This window comes from Phyllobates terribilis, unplaced genomic scaffold (assembly GCF_046119375.1).
Source record: "Phyllobates terribilis strain yellow unplaced genomic scaffold, ASM4611937v1 Scaffold_3__8_contigs__length_932513732, whole genome shotgun sequence".
Lineage (NCBI taxonomy): Eukaryota > Metazoa > Chordata > Amphibia > Anura > Dendrobatidae > Phyllobates > Phyllobates terribilis.
The window spans coordinates 709,146,154-709,167,284 of record NW_027362763.1 but is presented as its reverse complement, the minus strand read 5'-3'; the positions used below and the strand labels follow the sequence as shown (position 1 = coordinate 709,167,284).

General features: G+C 45.2%; 1 protein-coding gene across 4 annotated transcripts in view; it reads left to right on the top strand.

Moving 5' to 3' along the window:
- Nucleotides 1-21,131, top strand: part of HHAT (hedgehog acyltransferase) — a 411,417-nt gene that overhangs the window by 41,691 nt on the left and 348,595 nt on the right. For all 4 annotated transcript variants that reach the window (XM_073671998.1, XM_073671996.1, XM_073671997.1 and 1 more), the window contains 2 exons: nt 1,188-1,400; nt 20,167-20,338. In XM_073671998.1, coding sequence (XP_073528099.1) covers nt 1,188-1,400; nt 20,167-20,338 — 385 coding nt within the window. The remainder of the gene's footprint in view (nt 1-1,187; nt 1,401-20,166; nt 20,339-21,131) is intronic.

The window sequence follows — 21,131 nt, the reverse complement described above, 5'->3', positions numbered from 1 at the left end:
TCACACATCCTGATATTTCCGGTACTGGAAATAACAGTACAGGAGATATCTGTGTCCTTGTGTGGCAATCGTGTGCTGCATCAGAATCACACTTACGGGCGCCTGGGAATCAGTGGTACAGTTAGCACTGTTCCCAGGCGCCAGGTGCTGGAGGCATCTCTCATCATTGTCCCCTGCTTGCGCTGAGATCAGCACGAGCAGGGGACAGTGTTGAGAGTTGTGTTAAGCCCCCGCTGAATACATCAAGTGTAAAATTAAGAGTAAAATTAAAAACAACAATGTCCCTCACCTGTCCAAAATTGCAAGAATCCATAGTGTCCCACGCCGTAATCCATCTGTGCGACATTTGCTCATCACAGTGAGCTGTGGCTTGAGGCAACCACACAAACTGAGGAGCAGAGGATAATGACTCGATGCAGCGAGAGCGGTGAGTGAGTTCACTGCAGTTCAAGGTCCCACTCGCTGCATCAAGTCATTCTCCTCTGCTCCTCAGTGTGTTCGGTCGCCTCAAGCCACCGCTCGTGGTAATGAGGTAATGTTGCACAGATGGATTATGGCGTGGGACAATATAGATTCTTGCAACTTTGGACAGGTGAGGGATGTTGTTGTTTTTTATTTTATTCTTAATTTTACACTTGATGTATTCAGCGGGGGCTGAACACAACTCTCAACATTGTCTCCTGCTCGCACTGATCTCAGTGCAAGCAGGGGACAATGATGAGAGATGCCTCCGGCGCCTGGGAACAGCGCTTACTGTACCGGTGGATGACATGGATGTCATCAGTGTGCATGGGTATGGGAAGTTATGCGGCCCGTGCTGACTGCAAAAATGGACACGTCAGTGTGTTCCGCCCATGGACACATGGTCCGTGGAAATACTTTTTTTATGTGAATAGGGTGTGGATCTGCAGTACTTGGCCACGGACACTTTAGAAATTACAGAGTTGCTGTGTGCCGATAGCATCCGAGGACTTCCAGCCTCGCATGGTGCCAATAACAGCTAATTAATGGCGGTTCTGGGTGTCGCAGATATTGATGGCCTATCCTAAATATAGTAAAAAAGTAGTGGCCAAACTTTTTACTTTTGCATTTAAGAAGAAAATTAACAATAAATAAGATTCCGTGTGAAGATGTACATATCCATAAAATGTGTTTGTGGTCTGATTTTCACGTCTTCTTCCTTCCAGCGGGCTTGGTATGGCAGTGAGAATGAGTTCTACCTCCTGCAGTTCACACTCACCGTGCGCTCCTTGTTTTATACAAGTTACTGCCTGGAATACAGCAATCTCCAATCAAGTGACAAATCCGCTTTCTCTTTCTCTTCATTGCTGCTGTACGTTTTTTATTACCCCCTTTTCCACAACGGTCCCATTATCCCCTACAATGAATTCACTAAACAGGTATGTGCCTGGATATAAAAGTCATCCCTTCACTGTTGTACTAATGAACTATTCTTCAATAGGTAAATGGACGAGAACCAAGAATTGCAAAGTGCAACGAATCTTTAATTTTGTGGAAACCGATTTATTTATCCCACAATCGCACAGTGGAGATCCAACACTTTGTATTTTTACCTCCCTGATGCAATTTGTCCAGGTGTTTTATTGCAGCTTTTTAACTAATAAATGGATCAGAACCTTTAATCTGAGGCTGCATGATGACTTTGCCCGTGATCCACGGCCACTTTATGCTACCAAAGATTAGACTAGATTAATAAATGGGGATGCGCTGCGACTTACAAGTTGCTGCAACTATGACAAGCAAGTTGCAAAGAGTCAAAAATTGTGGATCATAACACTGCCCCGTTCACTAATATTTTGCTGTGATGTAGCAGCAACATAGCGCAAAGTTGCCAGCCTAAAACCACTAACAAGAAAAGTAAATACCATTGTTCTCTTGACAATGGCACCTGAGAAAGAGTTGGGTGCAAGTGACCAGTCAATTCTTACCTGTAACTTGCTCCAAAAATTCCTGATTCTTCCACTCTTTTCCGTTTTGCGTTACGTCGCTCAATAACAGAGATGTTTACATTTGATTCTTCTGAAGTTCAGTATGTGAAATCTCTGCTTTGCAGACCAACTGAGCGTTTCTTCAGAGTCTTCTCTTTTATGAGTCTTTTCTGGGGGTGTGTGCTTCACACTTCCCTCCCATATGCTGCCAATCACAGCTCAGGAGCTGGTCTAGCAGTCTCAGACGTTGCCAAGCTGGGATTGGCAGCATCTGGGAGGGAGGAGTGAAAGTGTATGCCCCCAGAGAATACTCTGAAGAAACTCCAAGTTGGACTGCAAGCAGAGATTTTACATGCTGCACTCCAAAAGAAACAAATGTGAATATCTCTGCAATGGAGCGACGCAGAGCAAAACAGAAAAGAGCGGCAGAATTAGGGGAGCTCAGGGATTTTTAAAAGGTACTTCAATCTATTTTTTTTAGAAACTGACAGGTTCTCTTTAACCCCTTGACACTTCATTATGCATATACAGTACAGACCAAAAGTTTGGACACACCTTCTCATTTAAAGATTTTTCTGTATTTTCATGACTATGAAAATTATACATTCACACTGAAGGCATCAAAACTATGAATTAGCACATGTGGAATTATATACTTAACAAAAAAGTGTGAAACAACTGAAAATATGTCTTATATTCTAGGTTCTTCAAAGTAGCCACCTTTTGCTTTGATGACTGCTTTGCACACTCTTGGCATTCTCTTGATGAGCTTCAAGAGGTAGTCACCGGAAATGGTCTTCCAACAATCTTGAAAGAGTTCCCAGAGATGCTTAGCACTGGTTGGCCCTTTTGCCTTCACTCTGCGGTCCAGCTCACCCCAAACCATCTCGATTGGGTTCAGGTCTGGTGACTGTGGAGGCCAGGTCATCTGGTGTAGCACCCCATCACTCTCCTTCTTGGTCAAATAGCCCTTACACAGCCTGGAGGTGTGTTTGGGGTCATTGTCCTGTTGAAAAATAAATGATGGTCCAACTAAACGCAAACCAGATGAAATAGCATGCTGCTTCAAGATGCTGTGGTAGCCATGCTGGTTCAGTATGCCCTCAATTTTGAATAAATCCCCAACAGTGGCACCAACAAAGCACCCCCACACCATCACACCTCCTCTTCCATGCTTCACGGTGGGAACCAGGCATGTAGCGTCCATCCGTTCACCTTTTCTGCGTCGCACAAAGACTCGGTGGATGGAACCAAAGATCTCAAATTTGGACTCCTCAGACCAAAGCACAGATTTCCACTGGTCTAATGTCCATTCTTTGTGTTCTTTAGCCCAAACAAGTCTCTTCTGCATGTTGCCTGTCCTTAGCAGTGGTTTCCTAGCAGCTATTTAACCATGAAGGGCAGCTGCACAAAGTCTCCTCTTAACACTTGTTGTAGAGATGTGTCTGCTGCTAGAACTCTGTGTGGCATTGACCTGGTCTCTAATCTGAGCTGCTGTTAAACTGCGATTTCTGAGGTTGGTGACTCGGATAAACTTATCCTCAGAAGCAGAGGTGACTCTTGGTCTTCCTTTTCTGGGGCGGTCCTCATGTGAGCCAGTTTCTTTGTAGCGCTTGATGGTTTTTGCAACTGCACTTGGGGACACTTTCAAAGTTTTCCCAATTTTTCGGACTGACTGACCTTCATTTCTTAAAGTAATGATGGCCACTCGTTTTTCTTTACTTAGCTGCTTTTTTCTTGCCATAATACAAATTCTAACAGTCTATTCCGTAGGACTATCAGCTGTGTATCCACCTGACTTCTGCACAACACAACTGATGGTCCCAACCCCATTTATAAGGCAAGAAATCCCACTTATTAAACATGACAGGGCACACCTGTGAAGTGAAAACCATTTCCGGTGACTACCTCTTGAAACTCATCAAGATAATGCCAAGAGTGTGCAAAGCAGTCATCAAAGCAAAAGGTGGCTACTTTGAAGAACCTAGACTATAAGACATATTTTCAGTTGTTTCACACTTTTTTGTTAAGCATATAATTCCACATGTGTTAATTCATAGTTTTGATGCCTTCAGTGTGAATGTACAATGTTCATAGTCATGAAAATACAGAAAAATCTTTAAATGAGAAGGTGTGTCCAAACTTTTGGTCTGTACTGTATCTTTTATGAACCTAACCGGGATGTGTTACACAGCCAGCATCAGTCTCTTAACAACAATGGTCGGACCTAGCTGCAGTCAATCACTGATAATACCATTTAAGCTGGGAGGTCCTGACCTCTATTCTGGACAACCTTTGCACCTGCTGCAATGTGATCACAGGATGTCGATAGGTTTCGATGGCAGCTGGGTCTTGCTGAAGTCTCCCGTCGCTTCCATGCTGGTGCTCCTGCAAAGCCTAATCACATAAATAAAAAGTTACTGGTCTCGGAAAATGGCAAATTAAATCAATTTTTTTTTCCACAGTTCAGAATTTTTTTAAGCCACTAAAGTAATAAAAAACTACACTGTGTGCAGAATTATTAGGCAAATGAGTATTTTGATCACATGATACTTTTTATACATGTTGTCCTACTCCAAGCTGCATAGGCTTGACCAACTACCAATTAAGTAAATCTGGTAATGTGCATCTCTGTAATGAGGAGGGGTGTTGACTAATGACATCAACACCCTATATAAGGTGTGCTTAATTATTAGGCAACTTCCTTTCCTTTGGCAAAATGGGTCAGAAGAGCGATTTGACGGGCTCTGAAAAGTCCAAAATTGTGAGATGTCTTGCAGAGGGATGCAGCAGTCTTGAAATTTCCAAACTTTTGAAGCTTGGTCACCGAACAATCAAGCGTTTCATGGCAAATAGCCAACAGGGTCGCAAGAAGCGTGTTGGCCAAAAAAGGCGCAAAATAACTGCCCATGAATTGAGGAAAATCAAGCGTGAAGCTGCTAAGATGCCATTCGCCACCAGTTTTGCCATATTTCAGAGCTGCAACGTTACTGGAGTATCAAAAAGCACAAGGTGTGCGATACTCAGGGACATGGCCAAGGTAAGGAAGGCTGAAAAACAACCACCTTTGAACAAGAAACATAGGATAAAACATCAAAAATGGGCCAAGAAATATCTTAAGACTGATTTTTCAAAGGTTTTAGGGACTGATGAAATGAGAGTGACTCTCGATGGGCTAGATGGATGGGCCAGAGGCTGGATCTGTAAAGGGCAGAGAGCTCCACTCCGACTCAGACGCCAGCAAGGTGGAGGTGGGGTACTGGGTACTGGGCTGGTATCATCAAAGATGAACTTGTGGGACCTTTTCGGGTTGAGGATGGAGTGAAGCTCAACTCCCAGACTTACTGCCAGTTTCTGGAAGACAACTTCTTCAAGCAGTGGTACAGGAAGAAGTTGTATCGTTCAAGAAAAACATGATTTTCATGCAGGACAATGCTCCATCACATGCATCCAACTACTCCACAGCGTGGCTGGCGAGTAAAGGTCTAAAAGAAGAAAAAATAATGACATGGCCCCCTTGTTCACCTGATCTGAACCCCATAGAGAACCTGTGGTCCATCATAAAATGTGAGATCTACAGGGAGGGAAAACAGTACACCTCTGGGAACAGTGTCTGGGAGGCTGTGGTGGCTGCTGCACGCAATGTTGATCGAAAACAGATCAAGCAACTGACAGAATCTATGGATGGAAGGCTGTTGAGCGTCATCATAAAGAAAGGTGGCTATATTGATCACTAATTTTTGGGGTTTTTGTTTTTGCGTGTCAGAAATGTTTATTTCTAAATTTTGTGCACTGATGTTGGTTTACCTGGTGAAAATAAACAAGTGAGATGGGATTATATTTGGTTTTTATTAAGTTGCCTAATAATTCTGCACAGTAATAGTTACCTGCACAAACAGATATCCTCCTAAGATAGCCAAATCTAAAAAAAAAAACACTCCAACTTCCAAAAATATTAAGCTTGGATATTTGAGTCTTTTGCGTTGATTGAGAACATAGTTGTTGATCAATAATAAAAATAATCCTCTAAAATATAACTTGCCTAATAATTCTGCACACAGTGTAAGCAAGTTCAGCATCGCCCATAATTGTACAGACCTGGAGAATTATATTTCCAAGTGATTTTTATAGGACAATGAACGCCGTGAAAAAGAAACCCAGAGGGGAAGAAAAAATAAAAACGAGTAAAAAAAAAAAAAAAGTCTGAGTCCTTAAAAGGGTTAAAGTTAATACACTGAAAGCAGGAAAAATGGGCAAGCTGCACAATATTGACAAAGGGCCAAATAGTGATGGCTAAGTGACTGCGTCAGGACACCTCCAAAACCACATGTCTTGGGGTTATTCCCAATATGCGGTAGTTAGTATCTACCAGAAGTGGTTGAAGGAAGGACAACCCGTGAATCGGCAACGGGGTCATGGGCGCCCAAGGGTCATTGATGCCCATTGGGTCCCATAGTATGTAGAGCTACTGTAGCAGGAACATCAGGATCTCTGGAGATGGACTTGTAACCTTGAGAATGTTGATATTTTTCAATAATTTTGGTTCTCTAGTCCTCAGACAGTTCTCTTCTCCTCTTTCTGTTCTCCATGCTTAGTGTGGCACACAGAGACACACAATACAAAGATTGAGTCAACTTCTCCCCTTTTTATCTGGTTTCAGGTATGATTTTCATATTGCCCACGCCTGTTACTTGCCACAGGTGAATTTGATTGAGCATGACATGCTTGAAACAAAGCTATTTACCCACAATTTTGGAAACATTTTTTCAAAGGAAAGGTTTTGGCTCCAAGCTGTTCCACGGATTCCATGTAAGAGTATATATCTTATATCATTACTCGGTGCCGCTGTCGCCATGTCACAAACCTTTCACATTGGCGCCGCTTCCCCTGGCACATAACTAATACTTTCTGTTCTTTTTCTAGATGTGTTGCTATGACAAATAATTTCATATACATTTCTAATGTGACACAAGTAAGTGTGGGTGTAAGTAATGTATCCAGCATGAGAGAGAACTTTCCATTGTATCACTCCACATCATGCAGAATGACATACCACCGGGGTCCACGCTCCCTCCTCGGGGGTGTTTGTGTAATGCGGTATAATTACACTCTGCATTTATTAAAGGAATCATAAAAGCTTCACAGTTTTTTTTTTAAGAAAGCTGCACTCCGGAGGACATAGTGACAACTTTTTTATGGCGTCATTGAGTTTGTTCTCTTACTAGTCCATCTCATTTGTGTTTTGATGCCCCAGGCTGAGGCAGTACCAGAAGGCCGACGCTGTTATATTTTGTTTGGGTTGCAAGTTTCACACAAAGAAACAAATGAAAAATGCCACTGTCTTTGTCATTTCTTGGTGAAATAGGGGGAAAAATTTTAGGAGTGTGTTCATACACAGTTTTTCCACTTAGATTTTTTTTTTTTTTGCTGAAAAAATCCTCTTAAATGACTAATTTTTTGGAGCATTTTTCTTCCTTTTTTATCTTCATTTTAATTTTATTAATTCAGTGATCAACTTTCGAGCACTTTTTTATTGAAACGAATAGGGAGTTTTCTGTTCTGTTGTATTTTTTACTACCCAACTTTCTCACGTTTCTGATTTTGACTTCCTGGATTTGATCCGGCATCACAACTTTCCTCTGCCAACTCGCTCCGCTGGCCAGCAGCTACTCCATGGAGACAACCCAGGAGGCTCTGCGTGAAATTCAGATCCCTGTACAGGGGTTAGGGGTGAAAGCCAGGGTTTCCATTGGGACTTGTTAAGCGCAGTGGCTTGTGCTAAGCCTGTCCACATAAACCCTTTTAAGAACTGTTCCATGACAAAGCACTATTACAGAAAGAGTATTTGAAATCGAGTTTGAATCCAAAATCCACTTAAAAAAGTGCAAACATATCCTTTAGATTATAGTTTTTTTATGTTTTGTTCCCTAAACATCAAAAACTGCTTAAAATATCATTTGATGCAGCTTATAATTGATTTCAGTGCACATTTTTTTGTGAGGAAGAGAGAGCAATTTGTCAATTTTTGAGGCTTTTCTGCCTGAAAAAAAAAATGACGACTGCAGAATTAATTAAAGCAGAAAAATTCTTCCAATGGAAAGTTGGCTTAAAAAACAACACTAAATAGTACTTTTTCTATGCATTTTTAGAATTTAGATTTTTCAACCAGAAAATACTCTTGACCTCAAGGTAAATTTAAAGTGAGGTTTTTTTCACTGTTTTTGCAGAGGATTTTCCACCTAAATTCGCATAAATGCGCCAGATCTGGTCCTGGGTCCCTGTAAGGCAGCGCTAGTCATCATGCTGGGGGACACTCGCTTCACTGGGTCAAGTAAAGCACACATGCAACGTTTTCCAGTAGCATGAAATCCAGCAGTTTATTACACTTCATAACTGCTTATCACACAGTCCATCTCAGTGGCTCACCGGCATGTTTACACACATAACATCCAAGAGCTTTTCAAGTGGCAGACAGGCCCACTTGGCTCTAGTTACAGCCTTCAGCAAAGTAACTATATCAATGTCCATATAACGCACCGCTTTTACCTTTTGGCGGGTCTAACGGTTTCCATCAGATTCGTTCTGCCACAGCTGTGGCTTTACGGCTTCCCAGATGGGGGTCTCAAGCCCTCGTACCTTCCAAGGCTACTGACATCTCTTACAAGGATCCAGCCTCTGCCTTTCAGGCTTCACCAGGCCTCTCTAAGCCTCACTAAGCCTCTCCAGGCTAACGGTGTCCCACACACGGGGAACAGGCCTCACGCCTTTCACACTGTTTCAAAATCACCAAGAGTTATATATCCTTCAGTGCACAGGACCTGCGATGATGTCACAGTCATGTGATCAGTCACCTGAGGGAGAGGTAAATGGTCAGCTAGAGCACACCCCCTGGACCATTACAGTAATGCCGCAAGCCGCTGCATTACATATCCCCCCCTTCTGTTCAAACTTGTGGGGTTGAACACATAATGTACACAATCACATTATAACCCACAGTTCACACAGAGACCATGTACTTGACAATTGCGCTGCTCAGCCCCTGGAACATTAGTCATCGACATTAGCCCGTTCCTTACGGACCTACCATCTGTCATTGTCACTGACTTCGTCAAGTCACATTTTCGGGTCATAACCTTGTCAGACCTCCCCCGCTCCCAGCGGTCAATACAGCAGTGTGACTCACATGCCCTGGTATCTAAGGTTCGGTTAGACTCCGTACTGTCCCGTACTCTATTGGGTCGTTTGTATGGGCCACTCAGACCTGAGTTACTGGAAGTCTTACTACCTCTAACCCACTCCCACTATCCTCAGGACATCTTGGAAAGTCTCTAACTTCTACTGTAGCCGTTCTATTATTTGAAGGGCCCTTTCTTTGTCTGGTCTCACAATTTCTAGACGGCTGCCATCTTCTGCTGCTCAGGCGATTCTGTCTTTCCACTTGCAGTCTAGTGAGATTCAACTGTTCTACCTCTCGCAGGTAGGTCATTCGGTACTCCATTAGCATGCGTATATATGCAAGACTTTCTTCCGTTCCTACAGCGGAGAATGACACCATGCCGTCTTTATCTGGTATCCAGTCCTGTCGATCACGTGGACTACTTACTTTCATCACACCAGACTTCTTTACCATCATCTGCATGGCTCGGCCATTTCTCCCAATGAGCTTTCTTACCAGAGCCTGAGGCACCCGGATGACCTCTTCACGCAGACTTTGAGCTTTTCTCATAAGCTCCAGTTGTCTAATGGCTTGTTCCGTCTTCAACCGGACAAACTGCTTTGTGCGAATACATCGCCAGTGCATGTCACTTAGGATAGCCACCCTCTTCACTGTGACTTCGGTTGTGGACAGGACGAACAGCTGTTTAGCTTTTGAGGTCGAGTACACCTTACAGGCTTCCACGGCCTTCTTAAACTCTTCTTGCACGGACTCACTGGTGCATTCTTCTCTCAAATCCTCGGATACATCTATGAAGCACTTGTACCGAGACGTTTCTGTCTCACCAGTGGTTTCCAGACGATCAACCGGCTCAGGTTTCAGGGACAACTGACTTTCAGCTTCTTCACCCTGTATGCTTCCCCTGAGCTGGCTCACAGCTACAAATTCAAGAATTTTTGTCTTGACCACTTCCATTTTATATTTATCTTCTGTTAACACTCTCTTAGCTCTCCTCAGGTCCACCTTCTCATGGTATAAAGGAGTAAGTGCAACTTGTTTGCCTTTTTCCTTCTCCAAGGAGGCCTCGTTCACTGAGTGATACTTTGCTAGGCGACCTTTGAGCTCGAAAACTTCTTCCTTTAGCTCAGCTACTCGCCTCTCAGCAGCCCATCTCTGAAGCTCTTCCTGCTTCAACTGCTCCTTTAACAGTGGAGTTCTCTCAGACCTCTCTGTCTCCAATGCTCCCACTCGGCTCTCAACAGCCAGTCTCTCAAGCTTATCTTGCTTCAAATGGGCTTGTAGCGACTCCTTGAGCTCCTTGATCTCAGCTCTTACATCCACTGAATCATCCGAGCTCGCATTATTCGAGAAGGTATTTGTTTCATACCTCCCATCTCCAGTGGCCAACTCCTGACCCTGGTCTGTGGCTTCTCCGATAGACTCCTCCATCTTTTCCCGCTCAGCTTCCATCTTGCTGATTCTTTCCTTAAGGCACGTCTCTGCCCTCTGGAGATTATCACAGAACGTCTGCAGCTCCTTCACCTGAGATTCCAGACCTAGGGTCTTTCTGCGGAGATCATCATTTTCATCACGGGGGTCCTGCAGAGTGGTCTCAACCACTTGGCGCATGTGCCCTGCATCAGCCTTATCCTCCTCTAGTTTTTCCTTAACCTTGAGGAGATCCTCATAGTCTCTCTTAATTTGTTGCAGTTCCCCACTGAGTTCACCATACTCCTTCTTGGATTCACACAGCTCTTTCTTCACTTGGTACAGCTCTAACTGTACCAGGGTGAAACGATCTTTCACCTCGCACAACTTATCTTCACATTCTGCTTTGTCAATCTCCAATTGAAAAACCTCCTCCTTGGTTTTGCGGCGGTCCTCCTTAATTTCCTGGAACATTTCCTTCCATTAGTTAACTTCCTCATTGCTTCCCTCCAGTTCTCGCTGTAAGTTCCTCACAACCTGGTATATTTTCTGCCGTTCAGACTCCAGGCTCCGCTGGTCTGAGGACACGTTCTCCAGGTTTTCCCATAGTTGCTGCTCGTCACTCTGACACTGCTGCCTGATAGGCTTCAGCTCTTGGTCATGACTGGCCACCTCCTCTTTCAGGGCTGTCAGATCCTGATCCTTCTGTCTCAGTACTGTACCGGAGGTTGCTACTGGCAAATTCACCTCCTCTTCTGCCTCTAAAGGAGGATTCACACTTGGAACAAAGGCACACAGTATTACATTTTCTTTATTTTCACTTTCAGCAAAGACTACAGGAGCAACCTTTTTGTGGCCCTTGTGCCGTCGACGACGAGAGGGGGACTTTCTCCCCTCGTCTAGCCCCTCCTGACTGAACTCTCTTTCTACTCTCATAGCGTCACCGTCAGTTGTGGGGTCTGTGTCACTCCCCATGGTGTCGTGGACCAACAAGTCACCTCACACCTTGACGTCAATCCCTTCTACTGGAGCTACCCCGTTATCAACGGTCAAATTGTCATTTTTAGGCCGTACCAACCCACAACTTGTAACAAATTTTGGTTTTCTATACTCCATGTTCTTTTTAAAATCCGCCCCCTTTTGGACATTCATACCTGTAGGGGGTTTTTTACAAAAAAAATCAGCAATAGTCTTAGGACCCAGTTCACAACATCTCTTACCACCTCCCCGGGCACTCTGGGACAATACTAGCGCCCCCGGAGAGTTTACAGAATGGTCCACTGCCTCCATTCTATACGGTGCCAACAGCTCCTGCCGTTCCTGCACCATATCCTGTAGACGTTTCTCAAATACCTGCTGCGGTTTTAACCGGCACTTTAATCGCTCAATAGCTTCAGTTTCATTTGCTGCTCCGTTCACAGCCATCGTGGTACTCTATTCACACTGGACACTTCACACTGCTCTCCCCGGAAATTTTTCGTGGCCCCGCCGAGCCACCGCAAACCTGGTTTGAGTGCGAGGACAATTTTCGTAACCCCGCCGAGTTACAGCCAGATGCTTTAATCTTCATGACCCCGCCGAGCCACAGCAAGATGCTTGTATCCACACTCGTCGTCCTGTGCCGTTGCTCCTAGCAACCGGGCTGCAGTTGCCCCTAGCAACCGGGCTGCAGTTGCCCGCATTCTCCAACCACATGTAAGGCAGCGCTAGTCATCATGCTGGGGGACACTTGCTTCACCAGGTCAATTAAAGCACACATGCAGCGTTTTCCAGTAACATGAAATCCAGCAGTTTATTACACTTCATAAGTGCTTATCACACAGTCCATCTCAGTGGCTCACCGGCATGTTTACACACATAACATCCAAGAGCCTTTCAAGTGACAGACAGGCCCACTTGGCTCCAGTTACAGCCTTCAGCAAAGTAACTATATCAATGTCCATATAAAGCACCGCTTTTACCTTTTGCCGGGTCTAGCGGTTTCCATCAGATTCGTTCTTCCACAGCTGTGGCTTTACGGCTTCCCAGATGGGGGTCTACAGCCCTCGTACCTTCCAAGGCTACTGGCATCTCTTACACGCACAGGGATCCAGCCTCTGCCTTTCAGGACTCTAGTCTTCCAAGCCTCTTGCCCTCCAAGGCTACTGGCATCTCTTACACACAAGGATCCAGCCTCTGCCTTTCAGGCTTCACCAGTCTTCACCAGGCCTCTCTAGGCCTCACTAAGCCTCTCCAGGCTAACTGTGTCCCACACACGGGGAACAGGCCTCACGCCTTTCAGACTGTTTCAACACCAAGAGTTACAGTACAGACCAAAAGTTTGGACACACCTTCTCATTTAAAGATTTTTCTGTATTTTCATGACTTTGAAAATTGTACATTCACACTGAAGGCATCAAAACTATGAATGAACACATGTGAAATTATATACTTAACAAAAAAGTGTGAAACAACTGAAAATATGTCTTATATTCTAGGTTCTTCAAAGTAGCCACCTTTTGCTTTGATGACTGCTTTGCACACTCTTGGCATTCTCTTGATGAGCTTCAAGAGGTAGTCACCGGAAATGGTCTTCCAACAATCTTGAAGGAGTTCCCAGAGATGCTTAGCACTTGTTGGCCCTTGGCGAGAGAGGTAAAGAAGAACCCCAAGATCACTGTGGCTGAGCTCCAGAGATGCAGTAGGGAGATGGAAGCCCTCTGCAGCCCTCCATCAGTCGGGCCTTTATGGCAGAGTGGCCTGACGGAAGCCTCTCCTCAGCGTAAGACATATGAAAGCCCACATAGAGTTTGCTCAAAAACCCATGAAGGACTCCCAGACTATGAGAAATCAGATTCTCTGGTCTGATGAGACAAAGATAGAACTTTTTGGTGATAATTCTAAGCGGTATGTGTGGAGAAAACCAGGCACTGCTCATCACCTGCCCAATACAATCCCAACAGTGAAAAATGATGGTGGCAGCATCATGTTATGGGGGTGTTTTTCAGCTGCAGGGACAGGACGACTGGTTGCAATTGAAGGAAACATGAATGCGGCCAAGTACAGAGATATCCTGGATGAAAACCTCTTCCAGAGTGCTCTGGACCTCAAACTTGGCCGAAGGTTCACCTTCCAACAAGACAATGATTCTAAGCACACAGCTAAAATAACAAAGGAGTGGCTTCAGAACAACTCTGTGACCATTCTTGACTGGCCCAGCCAGAGCCCTGACTTAAACCCAATTGAGCATATCTGGAGAGACCTGAAAATGGCTGTCCACCAACTTTCACCATCCAACCTGACGGAACTGGAGAGGATCTACAAGGAAGAATGGCAGAGGATCCCCAAATCCAGATATGAGAAACTTATTGCATCATTCCCAAGAAGACTCATGGCTGTACTAGCTCAAAAGGGGGCTTCTACTCCATACTGAGCAAAGGGTCTGAATACTGTAAGGCAGTACTAGTCATCATAATGGGGATACTCGCTGCACCGGGTAAATTAAGCACACGTGCAATGTCCTTCCGGTATTTCACAATTCCGCAGTTTATTATGTTATCATAAACCGCTGTTCACACACATAATGTCCACGAGCCTTTCCAGTGGCAGCTATGCCCACTTGGCTCCAGGTAAACTATAACACTTGGCTTCAGCAAACTATAACAATGTCCATATATCACAATGTCCATATAACGTACCGCTTTTACCTTTTGCAGGGTCTTAACGGTTTCAGGTTTAGTTTGCTACCACTTCAGCTTTTAGGCTTCCCAGGTGGGGGTCAACAGCCCTCGTACCTTCGAAGGCTACTGGTATGTTTTCACTCACATCCAGCCTGCGCCTTTCAGGACTCTTCAGCAAGCCTCTGCCTTCCAAGGCCACTAGCATCCACTCACAGGATCCAGTCTCGGCCTTTCGGGCTGCCAGGCTTCACTCAGCCTCACTAGGCCTCACACGAACGGTGTCCCACACACATGGGGAACAGGCCTCATGCCTCTCACACACCTGTCTAAAATTAACAGGGTTTTTTATATCCTGTAGCACACACACACACACACAGACAGGACCTGAGCTGATGTCACAGTCAAGTGTTCAGACCTTCGGTGTGCAGAAGGACCTGTGTGATGTCACAGTCATGTGACCAGTCAGCTGAGGGGGAGGGTACATGGTCAGGCAAAACACATCCTGGACCATTACCGTAATGCCAAGCAAGGTGCTGCATTCCATATCCCCCCCTCTGTTCAAACTTGTGGGGTTGAACGCATAGTATACACAATTACCTCATGACCCACAGTTCACATAGAGACCATGTACTTTACAATTGTGCTACTCAGCCCCTGGAACATTAGTCAACGACATTAGCCCATTCCTTAGGGACCTACCATTTGTCACTGTCACTGACTTTGTCAGGTCACCTTTCCGGGTCGTAACCTTGTCAGAGCTCCCCCGCTCCCAGCGGTCAGTTGTAACCTTGTCAGGTCTCCCCCGCTCCCAGCGGTCAGTCATACAGCGGTGTGACTCACATGCCCTGGTATCTAAGGTCCGGTTCGACTCCGTACTGTCCCGTCCTCTATTGGGTCGTTTGTATGGGCTGCTCAAACCTGAGTTACTGGAGGTCTCACTACCTCTAAACCCACGCCCACTACTCTCAGGACATCTTGAAAGGTCCCTAACTCCAGCTATAGCTGTTCTGTTATTTAGGGGGCCCTTTCTCTGTCTGGTCTCAAAATTTCTAGACGGCTGCCATCTTCTGCTACTCAGATGATGCTGTCTATCCACTCGCAGTCTAGTGAGATTCAACTGTTCTACCTCTCGCAGGTAGGTCACTCGGTACTCCAACAGCATGCGCACATATCCCAGGCTTTCTTCTGTTCCTACAGCGGAGAATGATACCATGCCGTCTTCGTCTGGTATCCAGTCCTGACGATCACATGGACTGCTTACTTTCACCACACCAGACTTCTTGACCATCATCTGCATGGCTCGACCATTTCTCCCAGCGAGCTTCCTCACCAGAACATGAGACACCCGGATGACCTCTTCACGCATACTGTGAGCTTTCCTCATCAACTCCAGTTGTCTAACGGCTTGTTCCGTCTTCAACCGGAGAAACCGCTTCGTGCGAATACATCGCCAGTGCATGTCACTTAGGATCGCCACCCTCTTCACTGTGACTTCGGTCATGGACAGGATCACCGGCTGTTTAGCTTCTGAGGTCGAGTACACCTTACAGGCTCCCACGGCCTTCTTAAACTGTTCATGCACGGACTCACTGGTGCATTCTTCCCTCAAATCCTCGGGCACATCTACGAGGCACTTGTACCGAGACGTTTCGATCTCATCAGTGGTTTCCAGACGATCAACCAGCTCAGGTTTCAAGGACAACTGACTTCCTGCTTCTTCACCCTGTATGCTTCCCCTGAGCTGACTCACAGCTACCAATTCACAAATTTTCTTCCTGACTACTTCCATTTCATATTTATCTTCCATTAACACTCTCCTAGCTCTCCTCAGGTCCACCTTCTCATGGTATAAGGGAGTGAGTGCAACGTGTTTGCCCTTTTCCTTCTCCAAGGAGACCTCGTTCACTGAGTGATACTTTGTCAGGCGACTTTTGAGCCCGGAAACTTCTTCCTCTAGTTCCGTCACTCGCCTCTCAGCGGCCAGTCTCTCAAGCTTCTCTTGCTTCCAATGGGTTTGTAGTGACTCCTTGAGCTCCTTGATCTCGGCTCCTACATCCACCGAATCATCCGAGCTCACATCACTCGAGGAGGTATCTGCTTCATACCTCCCACCACCAGCGGCCAACTCCTGGCCCTGGTCTGTGGCTTCTCCGATAGACTCCTCCATCTGTTTCTGCTCAGCCTCCATCTTGCTGAGCCTTTCCTTAAGGCACGTCTCTGCCCTCTGGAGATTATCACAGAACGTCTGCAGCTCCTTCACCTGAGCTTCCAGACCTAGGGTCTTTCTGCGGAGATCACCATTTTCATTATGGGTGTCCTGCAGAGTGGTCTCAACCACTTGGCGTATGTGCTCTGCATCCACCTTATTATCCTCTAGTTTTCCTTTAACCCTGAGGGGATCCTCATAGTCTCTCTTGATTTGTTGCAGTTCCCTCATGAGTTCACCATATTCCTTCTTGGAGTCACATAGCTCCCAGTTGAACTGTTCGCGCAGTCGTTTTAGGTTTTGGTCACGTCCGAAACCTTTAACCTGCAGCGCCTCTTTTAAGGCAGACAGCTCTCTATCCCTCTGGTGTAGTCCCTCATCCAGCTTTTGCTTCACTTGTATCAGCTCTACGTGTACCAGGGAGAACCTATCTTTCAACTCGCACAGCTCATCTTCAAACTCCACTTTGTCAAGCTCCAACTGAAAAACCTCCTCTTTATTTCTCTGGAACTTTTCCTTCCAATTGTTGACTTCCTTGCTGTTTTCCTCCAGTTCTCGCTGCAAGTTCCTCACAACCTGGTTTATTTTCTGCCTTTCAGACTCCAGGCCCAGCTGGTCTGAGGACCCGTTCTCCATGTTTTTCCTTAGTTGCTGTACATCACTCTGATACTGCTGCCTGATAGGCTCCAGCTCTTGGTCTTGACTGGCCACCTCCTCTTCTGCCTCTAAAGGAGGATCCACCCTTGAAACAAAGGCACACAGTACTACATTTTCTTTATTTTCATTTTCAGCAAGGACTACAGGAGCAACCTTTTTGTGGCCCTTGCGCCGTTGACGACGAGAGGGGGACTTTCTCTCCTCGTCTAGCCCCTCCTGACTGAACTCTCTTTCTACTTTTGTAGTGTCACCGTCAGCTACGGGGTCTGTGTCACTCCCCATGGTGTTGTGGACTAACAGGTCACCTCCCACATTGACGTCACCCCCTTCTACTGGAGCTACCCCGTTATCAACGGTCACATTGTCATTTTTAGGAGGTACCAACCCACCACCAGAAAAATTTTTTGATTTTCTATCCTCCACGCTGTTTTGAAAATCCGCCCTTTTTTAGACTCCGCCCCTTTTTTAACAACCACACCGGCAGGGGAATTTTTACACGAAAAATCAACCATAGTCTTAGGACTCAGTTCACAACAGCTCTTACCACCTCTCCGGGCACTCTGGGACAACAAGGGTGCCCCCGGAGAGTTCAAGAAATGGTCCGCTACCGCCTTTCTGTAAAGGGTCAACAGCTCCGGCCCTTCCTGCACCACGACCTCTTGTCGTTTCTCCCATACCTGCTGTTGTTTCTCAAATGCCTGCTGCTGCGACTCCAACAGGCATTTCAATCGCTCAACAGCTTCAGACTCATCTGCTGCTCCCTTCACAGCCATCATTATCTGCTCCTGCATTTCTTCAGGACACTCCATTATGCTGAAGAGCGATTGCACACGGTCATCTAACTCCTTCTCCATTCCGTTTGGAGATACTGCACCATTCATGGCCATCACGGTACACACTAGACACTTTACACCGCTCTCCCCGAAAATTTTCATGGCCCCGCCGAGCCACAGCAAACCAGGTTTGAGTGCGACGATAACCTTCGCAATCCCGCCGAGTTGCAGCCAGATGCTTTAATCCACACTCGTCGTCCTGTGCCGTTGCCCCTAGCAACCGGGCTGCAGTTGCCTCAAGCAACCAGACTGCAGTTGCCCCTAGCAACCGGGTTGTCGTTGCCGCTAGCAACCGGGCTGCAGTTGCCCGCATTCTCGAACCATATGTAAGGCAGCACTAGTCATCATAATGGGGGATACTCGCTGCACCGGGTAAATTAAGCATACGTGCAATGTCCTTCCGGTATTTCACAATTCCGCAGTTTATTATGTTATCATAAACCGCTGTTCACACACATAATGTCCATGAGCCTTTCCAGTGGCAGCTATGCCCACTTGGCTCCAGGTAAACTATAACACTTGGCTTCAGCAAACTATAACAATGTCCATATATCACAATGTCCATATAACGTACCGCTTTTACCTTTTGCAGGGTCTTAACGGTTTCAGGTTTAGTTTGCTACCACTTCAGCTTTTAGGCTTCCCAGGTGGGGGTCTCCAGCCCTCGTACCTTCGAAGGCTACTGGTATGTTTTCACTCACATCCAGCCTGCGCCTTTCAGGACTCTTCAGCAAGCCTCTGCCTTCCAAGGCCACTAGCATCCACTCACAGGATCCAGTCTCGGCCTTTCGGGCTGCCAGGCTTCACTCAGCCTCACTAGGCCTCACACGAACGGTGTCCCACACACATGGGGAACAGGCCTCATGCCTCTCACACACCTGTCTAAAATTAACAGGGTTTTTTATATCCTGTAGCACACACACACACACACACAGACAGGACCTGAGCTGATGTCACAGTCAAGTGTTCAGACCTTCGGTGTGCAGAAGGACCTGTGTGATGTCACAGTCATGTGACCAGTCAGCTGAGGGGGAGGGTACATGGTCAAGCAAAACACATCCTGGACCATTACCGTAATGCCAAGCAAGGTGCTGCATTACCATACTTATAACCATGTGATATTTCAGTTTTACTTTTTTAATAAATTTGCAAAAATTTCTACATTTCTGTTTTTCTCAGTCAAGATGGGGTGCAAAGTGTACTTTAATGAGAAAAAAATGAACTTTTTAGAATTTACCAAATGGCTGCAATGAAACAAAGAGTGAAAAATTGAAAGGAGTCTGAATACTTTCCGTACCCACTAAGAGACATCTTCAGTGTATTCCCCTAGTCTTTCAGATACTTTATTCACGATTTAGTGTAATGTATTTGGTGACAGACCAACTATTGGCTGATAACTGCTATAGGAGGAATGAAGGATTGACCATGTTGGATTTCAGTATTCCTGATCCTGGCCAGTATCAAAGGTTTAAGGCGGTCTCTTCATTTTTTCTCCAATCTTATTCCTTTAGGAGAGCAGTGTCTTTCTCCTTGCAATCCTGTCATGGCCACCATTGTCATTCAGTGTCCTCAATGGTGCATGAACATTAACATTATCTCATGTGAACCTGACCTTTAGTTGCTTAGAGGTCACCTTGGGTTCCGTTGTGACCTTACAATCTATTATACGCCTTGCTTTTGGAGTGATCTATGTTGGTCAACCATTCCTGGAGAGTAATAATGGTCTTGAATATTCTCCATTTTTACACAATCTGTCTGTGGCTAGATGGAATCCAAATTCTTTAGAGATGGTTTTGTAACCTTTTCCAACCTGATGAGCATCAACAACTGTTCTTCTTTGTTCGTGCCAAAATACACTTCACAATCAAAGATTGTTAAGACCAGGCTTTGATACATCCCTGTACTTTAAATATAACAGGTCGCCCACTCACAGCTGATTGTCATACCATTGATTGAAAACACCTTCAAATTATCTGCTAATCCCAAAGGTCCACATACTGTTGGTGCTCAAACGTGATATTGGATCATTCTTCCCAATAAAAATAGACAAAGTCTAATATTTTTGACTCATTTGTTTGATTTACTTCTCTCTATTTAATTTTAGGACTAATGTGAAGACCTGATGTAGTTTTTGTTCAATTTTATACTGATATATGGAAAATTCTGATGGATTCCCAAAATTTCAAGCAAGACTGCGTGTTCATGGGGATATTGGAAGAGGTGTATGGGTAGTATAATATTTATTTGATAGATATCCACTTTTTTTTTTTTTTGACAGATGTTTGTTCAAGACACAAGATGGCCAAATTTTACTTTTTCTGGATTGTTGGCTGATGTTTGTCGCCTTGCTCTATGGTGGTTTCTGGCAGAGTTGATGATTCGCCTTATGTATATGCATGCCATGTACAGCAGCTATGACATTCTGGAAGACGTCTCCTACTGGACCCTTGGTGAGTACTTTAGACGCATTAATTGATCATATTTATCACCTATATCGCCAATAGATGAAAAATGTCCTTTGTAAGAAGACCCCTTTATTTTTGCAACCAAGAGTGTTTGCGCCTAGTTTTCGGCAAAAAACGGCAACATTTACACCTATTTAGTATGTGTTCTAGACTTTTTGTTGTTGCTTGTTTGACAATGGGGTGTGGCTTAGAGTATAAAAAGGGCGCTTCTTACGTGCAGCAACATGCGCTAAAATTTAGAGCAAAGTTAGGTGGTCCGAAGTTACACAAAAAGTCAAAATGTTATATTCAATTCTTTGCAGAGGGCAAATAGCAGATGCAAAAAAGCAGCCTCAAACTACATTGCCACCACCATGCTTCACTGTAGGTGTTTGGTACCTTACATCATTACATTTTCCCATTGGACGGTATATATAGTGCTTGCCATCACTACCAAACAGATTGAACTTGGATTCATCCAACCACAACACCTTAGACCAATCTGTCTCTTTCCATTGTTCTTTGGCTAACTCAAGTCTGACCTTCCTGTTCTTTGCAGAGATGAAAGGTTTCTTGACTGGACCTTGTGCATTCAGACCTACTGCTCTTAGCTGTCACACCACAGTTTTTCGACTCACTTTGACCCCATATTCTTCATTCATTTCGTGTGAAATCTGTACAGCACTTTTATGGACATCAGATACTGACTTTTTCTTAATAATGTGATCAACTCTGGAGGAAGTTGATCACATTATCCTCAGAAGCAGAGGTGACTCTTGGTCTTCCTTTCCTGGCGCGG